The sequence below is a fragment of the Sebastes umbrosus genome, chromosome 6 (genome assembly GCF_015220745.1).
Source record: "Sebastes umbrosus isolate fSebUmb1 chromosome 6, fSebUmb1.pri, whole genome shotgun sequence".
In the NCBI taxonomy this organism is placed as follows: Eukaryota; Metazoa; Chordata; class Actinopteri; order Perciformes; family Sebastidae; genus Sebastes; species Sebastes umbrosus.
Window position 1 is genome coordinate 21,162,047 of NC_051274.1, and position 17,872 is coordinate 21,179,918.

General features: G+C 41.3%; 1 protein-coding gene across 3 annotated transcripts; it reads left to right on the plus strand.

Moving 5' to 3' along the window:
- The first annotated feature begins 711 nt into the window (after positions 1–711).
- Positions 712–5,815, plus strand: kcna2b (potassium voltage-gated channel, shaker-related subfamily, member 2b). 3 transcript variants are annotated; one of them, XM_037773577.1, is made up of 3 exons: positions 712–1,081; positions 1,901–2,031; positions 2,831–5,815. In XM_037773577.1, the coding sequence occupies exon 3, from the start codon at positions 2,948–2,950 to the stop codon at positions 4,448–4,450; it is 1,503 nt and encodes a 500-aa protein (XP_037629505.1). In that variant the 5' UTR covers positions 712–1,081; positions 1,901–2,031; positions 2,831–2,947; the 3' UTR covers positions 4,451–5,815. The 3 variants fall into 3 exon arrangements, with proteins under 3 accessions (XP_037629505.1, XP_037629504.1, XP_037629506.1); XM_037773576.1 differs by having other exon boundaries at positions 712–2,031; XM_037773578.1 differs by lacking the exon at positions 1,901–2,031.
- Positions 5,816–17,872: the final 12,057 nt, after the last annotated feature.

Below are 17,872 nucleotides of genomic sequence, written 5' to 3' on the forward strand. Positions count from 1 at the left end.
TGACTCATTTGGGTTACTAGAATAGTTCAGGCAGGGACTTTGGTGTTCTGTTCCAAAAATACTGATCAAAGATATCCACAGGTTCTGCAGCTGCTCCCTCAATTTATTGCCCTCATTGCAGTTCAGTGGATGTCTTTCTTTTTCTATTTTTTTCCTGACAGTCATCAAAGAAAACATGATATTGTGTCAGAGGTCAGCTTGTGGGTTCCTACCATCATAATGTTTGAGTAAAAACTGTTATATTTCTGCAAACCAATGTAACAAAGCACACAGACAAATATGCACACATATACTGTAGATTACACAGACACTGAGGCACTGCCAGCAGCCATTCACACCTGTGCACCCAGTCAAGCGCTCAAACCGTAAGATATAAGACAATGATAGTAAAAATGACTCATCTGGGTTACTAGAATAGTTCAAGCAGGGACTTTGGTGTTCTGTTCCCAAAAACACTGATCACAGATACGCACAGGTTCAAGGGCTCAATGTATTGCCCTCATTGCAGTTCAGAGGATGTCTTTCTTTTTTCTATTTTTTTCCTGACAGTCATTAAAGAAAACATGATATTGTGTCTATTCTTTTTTATCCCTTTTCTTCTTTCTATCTTTGGGTTACCAAATGTTTGCTATGTGGTGCCTAAAACCCGTTACCACCCTGTGGTGGGCGATGCTTCCCCTTTAATGTGGAGCAGCAGTGAGGACAGGAGTGTCGGTGAAGGAGGGAGCTCAGAGGAGACAGAGAAAGAGACAGAGAGAGAGAGAGAGACAGCAGAGACAGAGAGAGAGAGAGACAGAGAGATGGGGCGAGGCGCGCAAGAAGCTCTTAGTATGCGCTGCGATGCCCGACTGCAGCCCACGCATCTCCGCTATGGCGAATTATGGTGAAATATGAGAGACATGGGAAGAGACGGCAGCTCCAAAACAGTCGGTCGTGATGAGATGACACATCCTGCTGGACAGATTGGTTCAAATGAGGGAAGAAGAAGGAGCGCTATGAAGGACTGGACTCACGACCCCACGGCACCTTTTTAAGAGGAGACAAAACTGGATAAAAATACATGCGTCTGCGCACCAAGAGGGTGAATTCTCCTGCATGCCATTATCTGAAATATATAGTCCGACATATATGCTGCTTTGTTTAGTGCATGGAGTCTATTGTGGCTGTCCATGATCCACACACACAGGAGGTGGCTGCAAATGAGCATGTCTGGCTGGCACCTGCCACTCCACAAACTAACTCACTCGCGCTTTTTGCCAATCAACTGTAACACTTAATGTCATTTTAATGTTTGAACATCCCAGTGCATGAACCTGCTGGCTGCTTTGGTCTCCGATTTGATTAGTATTTCACCTGTAAGACTATAACGCCCTCAGAGGACTGCGTTATTCCATGGAATGGCTTGTGAACATAATAAGCCTCCATGTGTCACTAATGTGCATCATTGGTGAATTCATATGGATATTCCCCATCAGGAAAAAAGAGTTAAAGGGCTAGATGCAAAAAAAAAAAAACAACAACCTTCTGTTTGGAGATCAAACAGGTGATTTTGCTTTATGAAATCTGCTGAAGTATGTGGGTGCCACCGATTCTAGAAATACTGACAGCAACGCCTCACGCAACCTCCCTTCACCCAATAATAAGTCTCTGCAGATATCAGAGGATTACCTTCTGCTGTTGTTGCAGGCGGCGAGGCGTCATATTTGGCTGATGCCAAGCATTTAAAGATTTGCTCACTTTATTCCCACCACCACAACATCATCCCCCCACCCATCCCACCAGCTTCAACCTGTAGCCATAGCTGCATCACAGCATGTGTCTGCTGGTCACTGAGGCGAGGGACGTAACTCCTGCATCCTCATGCCAATTGTTCCCCTCTTCCACTCCCGCGTCGCTGCAGAGTTTGGCTGGCAGAGAGGAGCTGCTTCGGGCTGACTTTTGACCGGACACTTCTGCTTCTGGGCCCCGTTACGCACTACAAACCAGAGGACACACTGTAAACAAGCCTTACAAGCGCCAGTGCACATATAGGTAGGCCATTTTTTATTTACATATTGTTGCTTTAAATTACACATCTTTGGCTGTGTCTTTAAAGTGGAACCTAGTGTGGCCTGAAATAGGTCCAGTATCCAAAACTATACATCTTCATACATGGTGTGCAGTGGCCCTATGAAGTTATAGTTCAAACAGCTCCGCAAGCATTGGGCCATGTCAACAAACAAAACAAATTTGCATAAATATGACTGATTGATTGATTGGATTTGTAACTTGATGAAGTTTTTCTCGGCTTTGGGGGGTGTTGGTCACGTCACACATACAGAGAGAGGAAATTCATCTCCCAAGATTGTATGGGAGCACTCAGCATCTAATCAGATTGGTTGGTTGTAATGGCACCCTGTGAGAGCTGATACAGTATTACTGGCTGTCATATTGATCCAGCACTGTGCTCATATGAGGGAGAACTCATAACCTAATACACATAGACACGATGGAGCCAATGCGCTCAAGTGGTCCCCCCCACCACCATCCTGCTTGTTATTTTCAGCTGCCCTTCTCTTGCCTGTTTGCAGGAAGGTCTTGAAATAACACAGCATTTCTGGGAATAACTGACAATTTTAATTGGTGAAAGATGTCGACAAAACGAATGGTTCAGAAATATAAACCAGTGGATACACGTAGTCGAATATGCATGCCCCAAATCTTAATTAATAAATCAATTTATTTTATATATATATATATATTGGGTTTTCTTTCTCATTGCTCGTCAAAACACAACATGGTTATCACATTAATATTGCAATCATTCTCTGCTTTCTGTCCCGTCCTGTAGCTCTTCGCAGGCAGATCGGCCTGTACCTGAACCCACAAGCGTGTGGAGCCTTTATCTCCTTGCGGCCCGACGTGGCCCCACCCCGTCTGAAACCTGCAGGTCCCATCCTCCTCCAGCATGACGGTTGCTACGAGCGACCCTGCGGACGAAGCCGCAGCACATCCGGGTCAGCCTCACGACCAGTATGACCCGGAGCTGGATCACGAGTGCTGCGAGAGGGTCGTCATCAACATCTCGGGCTTGCGCTTTGAGACGCAGCTCAAGACCCTCTCCCAGTTTCCAGAGACGCTGCTGGGGGACCCCAAGAAGAGGATGAGGTATTTTGATCCTCTCCGGAACGAGTACTTTTTTGACCGGAATCGGCCGAGTTTTGACGCTATTCTGTATTACTACCAATCGGGAGGGAGGCTGCGTCGGCCTGTTAACGTGACGCTGGACATTTTTTCTGAGGAGATCCGGTTTTATGAATTGGGTGAGGAAGCTATGGAGATCTTCAGGGAGGATGAAGGTTTCATAAAGGAAGAGGAGCGGCCTTTGCCGGAGAATGAGTTTCAGAGACAAGTGTGGCTGCTGTTTGAATATCCAGAGAGCTCAGGTCCTGCACGCATCATCGCCATCATCTCTGTCATGGTGATTCTTATCTCTATTGTCAGCTTCTGCCTGGAGACATTGCCAGTTTTCCGAAACGATGATGAGGAGATGTACAATTATCCATTCCCGGCCATGTCCAACGCCACGTATACCTATGACAGCTCGGCCTATTTTAAAGACCCTTTCTTCATTGTGGAGACCCTCTGTATCATCTGGTTCTCCTTTGAGTTTCTAGTCAGATTCTTTGCCTGTCCCAGTAAAGCTGGATTTTTTGGCAACATCATGAACATCATTGATATTGTGGCGATCATCCCCTACTTCATCACTCTGGGTACAGAGCTGGCAGAGAGGCCAGAGGACGGCCAGGCAGGCCAGCAGGCTATGTCTCTGGCTATTCTCCGAGTCATCCGTCTAGTCAGGGTGTTTCGTATCTTTAAACTCTCGCGTCACTCCAAGGGGCTCCAGATCTTGGGCCAGACTCTGAAGGCCAGTATGCGTGAGCTGGGCCTCCTCATCTTCTTCCTGTTCATCGGCGTGATCCTCTTCTCCAGCGCCGTCTACTTCGCGGAAGCAGACGAGCCACATTCCCAGTTCAGCAGTATCCCTGAGGCCTTTTGGTGGGCCGTGGTTTCCATGACCACCGTGGGCTACGGAGACATGGTCCCGACAACCATTGGAGGAAAGATTGTGGGGTCTCTCTGCGCCATCGCCGGCGTGCTGACTATTGCCCTGCCCGTACCCGTCATCGTGTCAAACTTCAACTACTTCTACCACAGAGAGACGGAGGGCGAGGAGCAGGCACAGTATCTGAATATCACGAGTGTGCCTAAAGTCAGCTCGGCTGACGATCTTAAGAAGAACGGTCGGAGCGGCAGTGGGTCCACTCTCAGTAAATCTGACTATGTGGAGATCCAGGAGGCTGTGAATCACAGCACGGAGGACTTCAGACCAGAGGGCATGAAAACAGGAAACTGCACCCTGTCCAACACTAATTATGTCAACATCACTAAGATGCGTACAGATGTATAACGTGAGCTACTGTAGATGGTTAACTTCAGCTGGGGTCTGTAACGGGATGATGAAGGTGTGACTCCATGTATTGACCAACATATGGCGCCCAGAATGGGAGTCCAGAGCAGAGTGGGTTGGAGAAAGGGTCAGTCGAGAGGACCTCATGTTCTCCCACATCCTATGGACCTATCGGCGCATATCATAGAATTGCCACCCGTCTTATTTAGGACATTGTCAGTGTCTGCATGGAGTTAGTCTTACCTATGTGACAGTAGTCATCCTGTTCGCAACAGTAGCCAAATAGTAGCCTAACCAGTAATAACCAATATTAACAACGTAAAGGGACCACTAGTTTCTACCTTCTTGCTCAAACTGCCGCTGGGAGAAGATGCACGACAGCAACAATTTAGATCAGCGTAACATTTATTTTTAAATGTAACTTAACTTGTGATCAAAAACAGGCCATTTTATCAGCAATTCATGAGCAACTTTAATCTGCTGCTCTAACTGCCAAGGTCCTGACTCAGAGAAAAACAAAATCACCAAGATCGCAGCTGTTCTGTCAGGGGAAAACTGAAGTGCACAATAAAGAGCGAGAGCGCGAGAGAGAGAGCGATACTAATACGCTTTTGGCCAAATGGTCATTTGTTGCTTTCTCTGTCAGAGAAGCCTGAGTGCACTAGCATTCCTCCCTGGGCCCTACCTAGATATTGTTTAGTAGGAGCTAGTGGCTTCTGTAGAGACCAACAGATGCTGTAATTCTGGACCACAATAGCACACCTTCTTTTTCCTGCCATTTTTCTTCGATGAAGCTGAAGTGGATTTACAGTATGTACACTCTCGCCAAGACTCTGCCTTTTTTGTTTGCAGCCAATGGAAGCTAGCGGGTGGACAGAAGAAATGTCTCACCAAACAGAGTGAATGTTTATTTATTGATGTGTGTTCGTTTGATTTGTTGTAATGTATGCTTTTTTAGTAATATGATGAATGTGTGCTTCTCACCTACATTTTGGTTGGTTAAGATGTAGAAAGATAGTGAATATTTTCTCTGCAGCGTTCTGAGTGAGTGCCTATATCTCCATCCTCTTACCTTTAAGTGTCTCTTTAGCCGCCACCCTGGTCCGCCGTAATAGACGTACAGTGAGGAGTGATCAGTTTGACACCACTGCCCAGCATGAATGTTGCTGTTCTTGACTTCATAGCATTCCATCTTTGTAGAAATAGATCAAATGAGATTAAGGAGGAAACTAGGGTAAGGTTTTAGTTTGTTGTTTTTGTCAGAAGCATAGACTGTATATAAAGTTGGACGACGTGACAGCTCCCCAAAAATGAAGCCAAAACATCTCGATTGCCCTTTAGTGGCTGGCTGCAGTATATGTCATAAATCCCGCCCCCTCCATGTTAGTGGATGGGACATGGACCAAACTTAAAAATCAAAGTACACATCAAATACATTTTTCCCAAATTTGGTATCTGTCATTTTAGGTAGTTCTTATCACAGTGATGTATGTTCAAGTGTTCATTTTCTGGATAAGTTTGGTTTTAATTAGTTATTTGATGCTATAAAAAGGGGGTGACATGTCATGATTGACAGCTGTGATTGACAGCTGCTCTGAGTGAAGTAGTCGCAGAGCCGGAGGCTCGGGAATTGTACGAGAGAGGAGATGTAACTTTAACTTTCCATAACCATCACGAGTCTACGTAATAGAACATGTGTCAATTGACATGAATGTAGTTATAGAGATATTATGGGTAGTTGTTGTGTCTTTCTAGCTAAACAGCTACTGTGGTGCTAATGTAATGCTCAGCTTGTGATTGGCTCGGACCGTTGTATTGGCGGGACCTTGGCCTCCAAATTACGTGAAAATCTTGTGTCGTCCATCTATATATACAGTCTATGGTCAGAAGCAAATTTCAACCAAGTTCAAGGTTTATGGCAGTTATCTTGTTTTATGTATAAGGCTTTTTACAGTATTAACTTTAAAAGTTTAAAATGACATTTTTTTCTAAAAGCCAACAACCAAAGAAAGAGCTCAATGCTCAACTAAAATGTATCCATGACACCTTTAAGGTCCATCTTTTGTCATCCAGCAAGACTGAATAATGCAAACCTGGCATTGCTCATGTAAATGTCAGTGTTAAAGTCTAAGCTTGTTTATAATATCCAGAAGCTCATTAGCAATACAGGTAAAACTGACTGCTCTTACCAAATCAATTTGATAAATAATTTCAGCATGTCATGTCCTCTTTCCCATATATTTCTCCTCTAACAATTGATAAAAATGAGTAAACTTTGCCTGCCTCTGGAACAAGTTCAAAGTGTTGCTAGTTCAGTTATTAGATCACCGAAGACAAATGTGCTTCCACCTGGCATACTGTATCTTGTAAAAGAGATTAATTTTGTTCTCAGTATTTGTTTTTCTTTTTGATATTTGTGCAGTTTGAACAATCATTCCATCGGCATAATGCAGGATCGAAGCTACGTGTCCTCCATCAGCTCAAACAGATGCTATTCTGCTATTGTAGTGCTGCATGTCCTTTGAAGTATCCATCATAGCATGAATTAGTATGAATAATACTTAAAAAGCAAATAGGCATCAATATATTCCTATATCTCTACTGCCGCTATGTGCAATACCGTATGAAAGACAAGTGTCTTGCTTTAGAAGTGTGTGTCATGCTTTGCATATGCATCTTCTTGCCATTGCTATCTGAAATAACGAGGCGCAAACCATGTGATGTATTTACCCAGAGAGGGTTGTGTGTCCGTTTTGTTAACCAAAGTAACAGCAGGTTAAACATGAGAGGAAACAGAACAGGGATAGCTAAACACATGATCCACCCTTCAGACATCGTCCCGCTCGCTTCAGCTTTCAAGTCTTTGTAGTCAACTGCAGTCACAACCCAGTAACTGTGTCTCATAGTGAAAGCACAACAACAGCTACTATCTGCTGCCAGCCCAGTGGATGCACGGATTCAGTCAGTCAGACTTTTTGCCCAGCCAAGTGTATCATAATGCTCCAAGGGACTGTCTTGAGTGCGCTTATCTCTGATATATAGGTCCATCACGCTCAGTGTGTAGTCTTGTCTCTGCATCTGTGTGTGTGTGTGTGTGTGTGTGTGTATGTGAATGAGAGAGAGACAAAGAGAGCTTTTAGATGCACAGAAGCTGAGTGTGTAGCTCTTAAGAGAAAACGTGGTAGCAGTCATCTGAAATACTGCTCTTCTTGACTCCAGGTCCGGTGCTCTGTATATTCTATTCCATCCTAACACACTGTTTACAGCCTGTGTATACTGTATGTTCAACACATGCATATAGTACAGTATATTAAACAAAGAAAGGAATGTCCTGCCACACTCACTAGAGATGAGATCTATGAGCTTGTGTTGACTTATGAGATAAGCAGCCAATTGCTGAAGGGAATAGAAGGAAAGAAAGAGAGGAAAGGTTGGGAAGGGAAATGTGATAATGAAAGTAAGATAAAACACTGCCCACACCCTCTTTTGCTGTTTAATCTGATGTGTACTTGTATTTTTCTAAACTGTTCTTGTGTACCGGAACACCTATGTGACTTTATGTGACTTGAAAGCTTCGTCTGGACTCCTGTCGTTTCCACTCTTGTTACCAACAAGCACACTATCGAAGTGACACTCTGTCAAGACAAAAACACTCTCTCGGAGAAACCGACAGGACATCAGGATCATGTGAACCAAGGAATACAAAGACAAAAGGACGCTTGACACACACATGCCGGACAATTTTACACACACAGCCGGTGTACACGCACTGCCTGTGACGGTCACGTCCGCCGTCAGGACAGACACCTATATCGAACTTCAAGGCCACAAAGTGAACGGTCTTAAACCCGCCGCTGGTGGCGAACACACGTAGCCATGTAAACAATGTATCTAAGAGTTACAGCTGCTTTCGATGATGTCTTAAAATGCCTAAAGCTTCAGCTTTAAAACGAGCTTCTGCCATGTACAGATTCCTGTGTAGCAGGGAATCAAAGTGTATGCTTGCTGAGTTAATCCAAGAAACTAAAGTTGTATAGTAAGTGAATTATCTCTTAGGTTTAACATGCTCTAGGGACTAAGGGTGGTCGTATATGAACGAATCGAAAAGGGAATATAATTTCTATGAGAACTTTAACTTATTTGTGTCATCAGACACTGTGTAAATGAACTGTTGTTTTCACTATGTTTTTCTATTTGAATGTTATTGTTGGCTGACCTTTGAGCCTCCTACAGTGCAGGGGCTGAGGTTTGACTGAAATACACATGCAGGCCTTGGTAATATAGATTCTGTCTGTACTGTCTTAATACATATTTACCCCAAGACCACCACGTCCTCTTACCTTCTTTAACTATTTGCCACAAATACTGTATGTGTTTATGAGATTTAGATCACCCTCAGCTTCTTCACTAGCTATCTTTAGCTTTTGCAATATCTACTCAGCTATCTGTATAAAGTGTGTTTTTTTTCTACCATTGTAAGGAGAAAGACTGAACCAAGAAGCATCTATCGTTACATACAAACGGACCTGAACGCTTGCCATGCCCTTCATGAGGACTTCCAGTGAATATAAACTGATTCATAGAGAATATTGGTAGAGAGATACGTTCATCATTCAAAATAATTGTAAATTATGAACCTATTATGAATACTAATGGTCTTCATGATGATATCAATAATAACATCTTTATGATAAACTCAAGCTACTGTTGTGTCTTTCTAATGGGATGTAAAGCATTGGTTCCTAACCTTAAGGGGTCGTCAAAGATCACAGGGTGCATAATAACACACTTACTGGATAATTTATACAAAAGTCTGTATACAAAACTATTTAAAAAGATATATTTTTTGCTACTTAGTAGGCCACATTCTGTTGAAACCTGGTATTTCTGCACAGTTGCAGATAAAGATCAAGCTACACTAATATTATTAGTATTATACTATTTGTTGAATGAGATTCCAGTGCATAGCATTGCTTCCGACTCTAGTGGTTGAAATATTTCCAATAACTCCAGAGCGTTGTAAAATCTAAATTATTGAAAAAGATGGCTGTAATCATTTCCAAAAAGTCACAACGTGTTTTTTATCTACGGAAATATTCTGCTCCGATCCATATTTGTTGGCGTTTAGCCTTTCAAAAACAACATTTTCACTGCTGTCAAAAAACTGTTTGCTCTTCTGGGTACACACAAAGGGAGGCATGCAACGTGGGGCAGTCTAGCAGCAGCTTTTCTTAGATACAAGTAGGGGGCTTCAAGGAAAATATGTAGAGAACCCCTGATGTAAAGGACCTTTTGTGAAGATGTAGGCAAAAAGACAAATCGATTTGCAATTCCAATAGTGGATTCAGATCAGTTTGTCTCATTATGATATATTAGCCCAAATCAGCTGATTTGATCTATTATGTTTCACCACAGCAATGTACTCTGTTTATCCAGAATGCACAGAATTGTGCAGAAAATGATTCCTCAAACTCTGTATCACTAACTGTTTACATGAAATCCAACAACTTACTGTAGGCCCTGTGTTAAAACATCAAGTCACTGAAGCATACAGTTTGTAACCTATCCAATTCTACTTTGGTGCTCTTATAGAGATAAATAAAACCGAAATGTTCCATATACAATATAACTTGATGAAAGCATCACTGGAGTGGCCGCTCTCATGTCCATTACAGATCTAAATCGACTATCGACCCTCGCCTCCTCAGTGCTTTTGTGCCCTGCTTCTCTCCTTAAGTGAATCTTATGCTGTGAGAAAGCGTCTATTTATAAAACCAGCAAGGGGGAAAGTGAGGAAGAGAGAGGAGAGCAAAACACTCTTGACTCCCGGTTCAATGTAGAGTGGGACCAGTACAAACATTCTGTGTATCAGTGTCATTTCAACGTAGAGTCTAACACTTCCCTGTCACCTGGAAATGTTTGTGTCTCCTATCTTTGTCTTTTGAGTTTGATCTTGCTTTCCCTGTGTATTATTTGCCCCTTTCATATTTCCTTTCCCACACACTTTCCCTTGTGTTCATCTCTCTCCATCTCTGCCTCTCCACCATCAGCGCTAAGCACCAAAGTAATGCACATGTGGGTGATCTGATTTTCCTCTCAGACGTATATTAGCAGGAGTGTAATGCTCCCTCCGGGCCACCTCAGTTGGCCTCGGTTCCGGTATGTCAGCTAAGGACAGTAGCCAGGCATCTTTCCAGACAACTGATGGGTATTGATCTACTCCTTGCTGTTTGATTATCTATGTATTAAACAGAAGCTCAAGTTCTCTTTAAGCCAGCCAGACAGACAGTATTGCAACTATATCATACATCTGTGGGTTATCCCTGTCATACAATGTATGTGAGGTTGTTCCCTGCTTTCGTCCTGACTTGCACTTTTATTTAATGATTTAAAGTGGCCAGGATGAAATAACAAAATTAATATATTACCAATATTGCATTCCTGCCCAGTTTCTCTCCTATGGCCTGTCATTTTGATGGACACAAATGCACTTGCGCTTGCATGTCATTTGAGGGAATATTTTCCCTTTGCAGTATGAGCTGATTTATAATCTAATACAGCCCAGTTAATGGCCTGTCAACCTGAGCTTTCTTTATAGCACACTACGTTCCAGCGGGGAAACCTGCATGCCCATCTGTACATTTATGTATGTGTGTGGAGGAGGGGAATCCCTTTTGCTCTCCCAACGGTGGAAGCCCCCCTCATCTATTAATAGCAGACACAGCAGGTTTCCCTCCTGCTTATAGGGAATACCCCTGTCTTGCTTTAAATAGTTAAACAGCCAGAGCACTGTGTATATTGTGTAATTTATAGTCATTATTAGTGTGGAGGGCCAAGATTGTTTTGTTGTTGGATCGGTAGTTTTATCCATCAGATGTAGGGATGATGCATGGTTGAAATAGGGAGTGCATAATCGAGGGGGTGGAGCGGGAGCGGGGTCAGACTTTAGGTGGATGTATGAATGAGAAAAGAAGGACGCCACTGGGGAGTTTCAGCCTGTCAGTGTGTTTAATGAGCTGAATTGATTTATGGATTTAGCCCACATTCTGCAGGCTGCGCTCCATCATATACCTTTACTTACAGCCAAACACAGTACGGCAAGGGTCTTCAGTATTATTGTGCTAATAAGATGTGTTTATAGTATGGAATAGCTTTTAATTTACAGTTTAAGAGCTGTGTTTAAGGTGACATCCCTCATATTATTTCAAGATGTTCACATAAACCAAATAAAATAGAGCGAGGGGTTTCAAGATATTTGTTATAGAAAATATACAGTATTTATATCCTTTAAGTTATCTTATTTTTGCAGTTTGCATTCAGTCCAGTATAGGTTTCATAAATAGATCCATATGACATATATGGAGAAGGAGGCCTTCCCTCTTAACAGAAAGGAAATATTATATATTTTTCTGCTGTTTCTTTACTATACTCCATCTCTCTTAATCTCAGCCAGCCAGGCAACAAAATAAAGCATGTGGAAGCAAAACAAACACAAGGCACAGAGTAACGTGTTGAGAGTTGAGAGGCATAACAAGCTAATCTGCATAGCAAAGCCTACTGTAGCAAGCACAGCAGTGACCTTAAGAGAAACAGACTATGCATGATAAAATAAAGGAGTTAAGGAATACACTATGCTCCCTTTTTAGCATAAACAGTGCTGCATAATCAGTTAAACTTGAAACAACCAGCTTGGTTGCAGGCTGCAGAAGAAAAATCCTCTCTTTTACCTAAGAGTGGGTATCAGAGTATGAAGGACAAACACATCCACTGAGCTGAAGGGTATCAATTCAAACAGTGAGCAAAGAGCATATCTTTTAAATAGAAAATTAAAGGTAAAACTCAGTGTGTGTCTAGACTGATGAACAGCATGACGTCTGCTGACCCTGCTGCTTTCATAAATGACTTGAAGAGGTGAAACCGTATGAAGGACGGTACCTGCCAAAATCAAAAATCAATGAATAAATAATGAATATGTCATTAAATGTGAGGCAGAAATGCATAAAGAAATGTCAACAGAAATGTGTAAAGAAATGTATAAAGAAAAGAATATAGAAATAAATAAGTTTGGGGAAAAAATAAGGGCTGATATGCAAAGGGAAAATTGTGCAGAAATAAATAAATACATAAATACATTAATAAATACATACATAATATGTATGATATAATACAAAACAATATAAAATAAATAAAGAATAAATGAAAAAATAAATAAATGAAAAATAAATGCAAATATAAATAAATACATTTTAAAAGTAATAAAAATAAATGCATAAATAAACAAAAGGGAAAATTTAACAGAAGAGTGAATAAATAAGGGAATTAATACAAAGATAAATAAATACATTTTATCAATTAGTTAATGGCTGCATTTTTTTTTTGCTACATTTAATGACATATTTATTTATTTATTTATTTTATTATTTATTTATATTTGATTTTAGCAGCTAAAACTGAACCTTGTGCAAGCGGTGAACTTGCATCACAGTAAGAACACGCATGCATCAGGATACATCAGGATTTCTTTTATAAAAACTCTAGTTTTGAGACATTTCAACTGAGTTAAACCTAAGAACAGATGGTGTGGATTTGTACTGGCTGAGTGGACAGAGAATGAAGGGCCTCCTGCAAAGTTTTTTGTCTTTATGGACCACATGATTTCACCTAGTAAATCAGGCATAAACATACTCCTCCTTAATTCATTCCTTACTGTTCTCCCATCTTCCCCCTAGTGTCCATGAGCAGCCATGCAAATGTCTGTATGCTAAACTTGGATCCTTTACTCTCTATGTGCATTAATGCTGAGCTGTGCAGCATGCTTTACACCTTAATGACATAATGTGTGTCAGATTCTTTTTTAACTAAATAAACCCAAATCATTTTTACTTCTTCTACTTCTCAAGTCTTGAGGATAAGCTAACCAATTGTTTCACATTTTAAATGTCTGTGTCAAACTGCACTAAACAATTGTTTGCATTAAGTAAAAATCTGTCTAAGATGAATATCTATAAAACAATTTATTCATTTATTTATTTTCTTATTTTTTTATTTAATTCCATGAGTTTTTGTCTCGTAAATAAAGAAATTAAGTGAAATAAATACTAAAGAAAATGAATGACACGTATTTTTTTTAAAAAAGACAGTAGTTTCAGTTGTACCTTTCTTGCTTTATTACAAAAAAGATGTCAGCAGCTCTGCGACAGAAAGCAGGACTGTCAAAAGCCATTAACAGGACACACCACTAGTGTGTGTGGGTGTGTGTGTGTGTGTGTGGCTAAGTGCAATAATAGTCACCACAGTGAGGAAACAGGCAAATGATACCCACTTCCTCTCCTCTCTGTACCTCAACTGACTCATCACTCACAGACATGATATGGGGGGCTTAAAATATCCCACCCGCATAAATAATTCAAAGTCAAAAACCACGTTCTACAATCCTTCCTGGTCTCCGTTTTTCTTTTCTGTTTCTCCCTCGCTCTTTGGTCCCTTTAGGCATTGTCTGTCTTTCTCAGGTGTGTTCTTACTCCTCTTTCTTCTTACCTGCAAGAACGCTGTAAAACACATATTTGCAGATGTGGTCACACTGGCCCACTGGACACATGCACAATATTCAGCTATTTGTTTTTGTTCCTCATGCCTCTTAGTGTATTGATCAAGCATGCATCAGGAGCGGATTACATAATGGGTTGGTGATTGGAGAGAATTAGCAGTGGATGGTTACTTAACTTTAGTAATTGTATCTCAATGTCAAGGGTTCATTTACTCTCCCTCCATTTGTCTGGTCCCCTGTGTTCAAACACCCAACCCACAGAATAATATAGCTCTTTGTCATTTAAATTTAGCATTCTAGTATCCTTCCTTAGTGAGAAAATCTGTGATATGGCTGGAGAGTAACTCAGACATTACACCTCCCACCTGCTTCATCACTCCTCAGTTATCAGCACCAAACAGGGGAGAGGAAGGTGAAACGTATCCAATCAAGGATGAAGCTCAATAAAGATATCATAAAGGCAAAATATGATGAATAAGTAGCCTTTTTATTCTCCTGACAATAAATAAATAAAGCAAATCTGTCACAAAGTACCAAAGAAAAACCTGCAAACCCAATTTAACAGATCCTTTCTCTTTCCTTTCTCTTTCCGTTTAGTCCTTGCCTACTCTCTTTGGCCTATTTTTGTGACTCAGATGGGAAAACAGAGCAGAAACAGGGTGTTGGCAGTAACAGCTTTGGGAAGAATATTTAAAAAAAAAACAGAATTGTGAGTGAGTGAGAAAAGAGCAATAGACCAGGCCTGTTGAGACACGCAGTCGAGGCTTCATGGAAGAAGACAGCGCTGCTCATGAATATGAATTTATACGGTGGAAATGCACATTAACAGGCAGAATGATCCTGTTGTGTGGCCGTGTAGACTGTTACGACCCGGCCTAGGGGAAACCCTGGCACAAAATACAGAAATCAATTTTCATACGACCTCCGGGTCGTCACAAGCCTGTAAAGCTAACAGTGTATGTCTGATCTATAAATAAGGGACTTGAAAAATCAACAACGCATGTCATTTGCAGGATGGAGCTAAATCAATTTGAGGGTGCATTCCAAATATTTATGGATTTAAAAGTTAACTGTACTTGTGACTAAACTGTAAGAAAACATTAACACATAGTTGATGCTCATTGAGCAGTGGCAACAATAGAAAAATAAATATGGAACCTGCTCTCTTCATTTCAGATTTGATAAATTTGTTACATAACTGATCTCTGGCGATGCACTGCAGTCTGCAGATTTACACCAATGATTCGATATGCCGATAGGGGAAACTGTTTCATTGTTTAAAGGAGCATCGGGACTAATTGCTCTGGACCATTTTAAATGAGATTAGAGCTGCAATTATTAATTGATTAGCTGTCAACTATTAAATTACTTGCCAACTATCTTGATAATCTTAATATATAACAAAGTGTATAATAATTTGTCATAATTCTCTGATTCCAGCTTCTTAAATGTGAATATTTCCTGGTTTCTTTACTCCTCTATGAATGTCTTTTAGTTGTGGACAAAACAAGACATTTGAGGACATCATCTTGGGCTTTGGGAAACACTGACCGACATTTTTCACCAACATTTTATTGACTAAACAACCAATCGATTAATCAAGAAAATAATCAACAGATTAATCGACAGTGAAAATAATCATTAGTTGCAGCCCTAGATGGGATACATCATAATCAACCAGTGTTTCAACAAGTTTTTCTTGGGACTAGTGCATCCTTGAAACTGACTTTAGTCTAGTCACATTTACAAATAAATACAAACAAAATCAAAACTTAAATTTAAGAACTATAAGACCTGAAGAGTAAACAAAGTGCAGTGCCACCAGAAGCCTGCAGAGGGAAGCCTATCCATACTGTGTGCACTCCACTCCACATGTGACTGTGTACCAATCCATGCTCAGTCAGACAGGAGCCAGACAGTGGCGTCCCCTCCCCAGCCTGAGGCTGCAGGCAGGTCCAGGGGTCAGCCGGTGGAAGCATCTGTACCAGACACATCCATTTAAACAGTGATGATGGGAGGAGATTAATATGACAGTAAGCAATGCGGTGAATCGTATTCAGCCATTGGGCGTTGTTTACCCCTTTGACCTGCACGGCCCATATGAAATAGATACTCAATGGCTATGCAAGAGATAAAGTGGTGCAGGTGGAATTGCAAAAAAAAATTAAATGTCTATATGGAATGCATTAAAGGATAGGTTAACAATTTTTCAAGTCTTGAATCTTAAAACAATATGCACATATGAACATTGAAAGAGTTACTGGTCGCTGTAATTGTTCCCCCTGTCCTTACTGGCTGTGAAAAAGTCTCTTTTTAAAGCAGTTTCAGTGTAAGTGATGGGAGACAAAACCCACAATCCTCGTTCTGTACAGTCAACATGTTCTCATCCCAGCTCACACACTTTAATAGGCTACTCTATCAAAACATAAGCACAACTACAAGCCAAGTATACCTTTCTGCATATAAGGCAAGAACACTTAATTATACTTTTCTTAAGTATATCTCGATCAAAAGATTAAGTACAAGTAGGCCTATAAGCCAAGTATACTTAGACTTTTCTGTCTACTTGTCAGTATAAGCCAAGCATACTTAAACTGTTCTTTATACTTGTCAGTATGAGCCAAGTATGTATACTTTTGTTAAGTATATCTGTGATAAGTACATACAAAGTAAACTGAAATTATACCCTCTTTTTTAAGTTTAAAAGTAGTATACTAATAGAACATTTGAATAATCTTCTTTTTAGTAAGGGTCGTCACATACTGCCGCTTCACATCAAGTGTGTATAAAGTCTTTTAAAGGGGAACTCCACTGATTTTACATATTAAAGTCACAATTTACAGGTGTTGGGGAGTGGGGCATCATAAGTGAACAAAAAATTGCAAAGTTATAATTCATAGACATTTTGATTTGACAAAAATTAGAATTAGTTTCATCCTTCAGTATTGAGATTAGAAATGTGAAGAGAAGGTTATCATGACTGATGGTGGTCAAGAGAGCATAAGGGGGCAGCCTGGCAGAGGTTAGGAAACAAGCCTTTTTTAAATCCCCTTAGTCTCTCTCTCTCTCTCTCTCTCTCTCTCTCTCTCTCTCTCTCTCTCTTTTCCTCTCTCTCTCTCTCTCTCTCTCTCTCTCTCTTTTCCTCTCTCTCTCTCTCTCTCTCTCTCTCTTTTCCTCTCTCTCTCTCTCTCTCTCTCTCTCTCTCTTCTCCTCTCTCTCTCTCTCTCTCTCTCTCTCTCTCTCTCTCTCCCGCTCTCTCTCACTACTGCACTTCCTGTTCCTCTGTTCCTCCTCTTTTCCTCTCTCTCTCTCTCTCTCTCTCTCCCTCTCTCTCTCTCTTCCCCTCGAGATAAAGCAACACAGCTTTGCTTTGGAGGACGAAGAAAAAAAAAAGAGGGGATTTTGCAAGCGGGGAATTAGCCAAATTAAAGATAATCATGCTGTTGTTATATCACTGTCACATCTGGCCTCAAGGTGATTGGCCGGGGCTCCTTGGCGGTGCCTGCTGTCTGTGCGCTGAGCCCGGAGGTGGCTGCAGGACGCGCGTTGTGGTCAGTCGATCCGGTGCGCACTAATGCGCACTAACCATGCGTCCGGCACGGCCCGGCACGGCCCGGAGCGCACAACTCTCACCAACAACAACTAGAAGAAGTTTGTAGGATCTCACTGAAGGTAGGCCGCTTCCCTCTCCTCCTCCAAGAGTCTGTTGCAACATGTGCTACAGTTCAGGTTCCTGTGTGATCCAGCCGTTTAAATTCAACCAGCTGTTGCACAGTCGCGCTGCACGAGAGGCGCTCCTGTTTGCAGCCGGAACAACAGAGAAATCACAGCTGGATTTGTTTCTAAAGAAATTGGAAAAATGAAAAATTAACATT

What these genes read in the sequence shown, in the direction of transcription:
- kcna2b (XM_037773576.1), top strand. Translation starts at nt 2,948, where the DNA reads ATGACGGTTGCTACGAGCGACCCTGCGGACGAAGCCGCAGCACATCCG.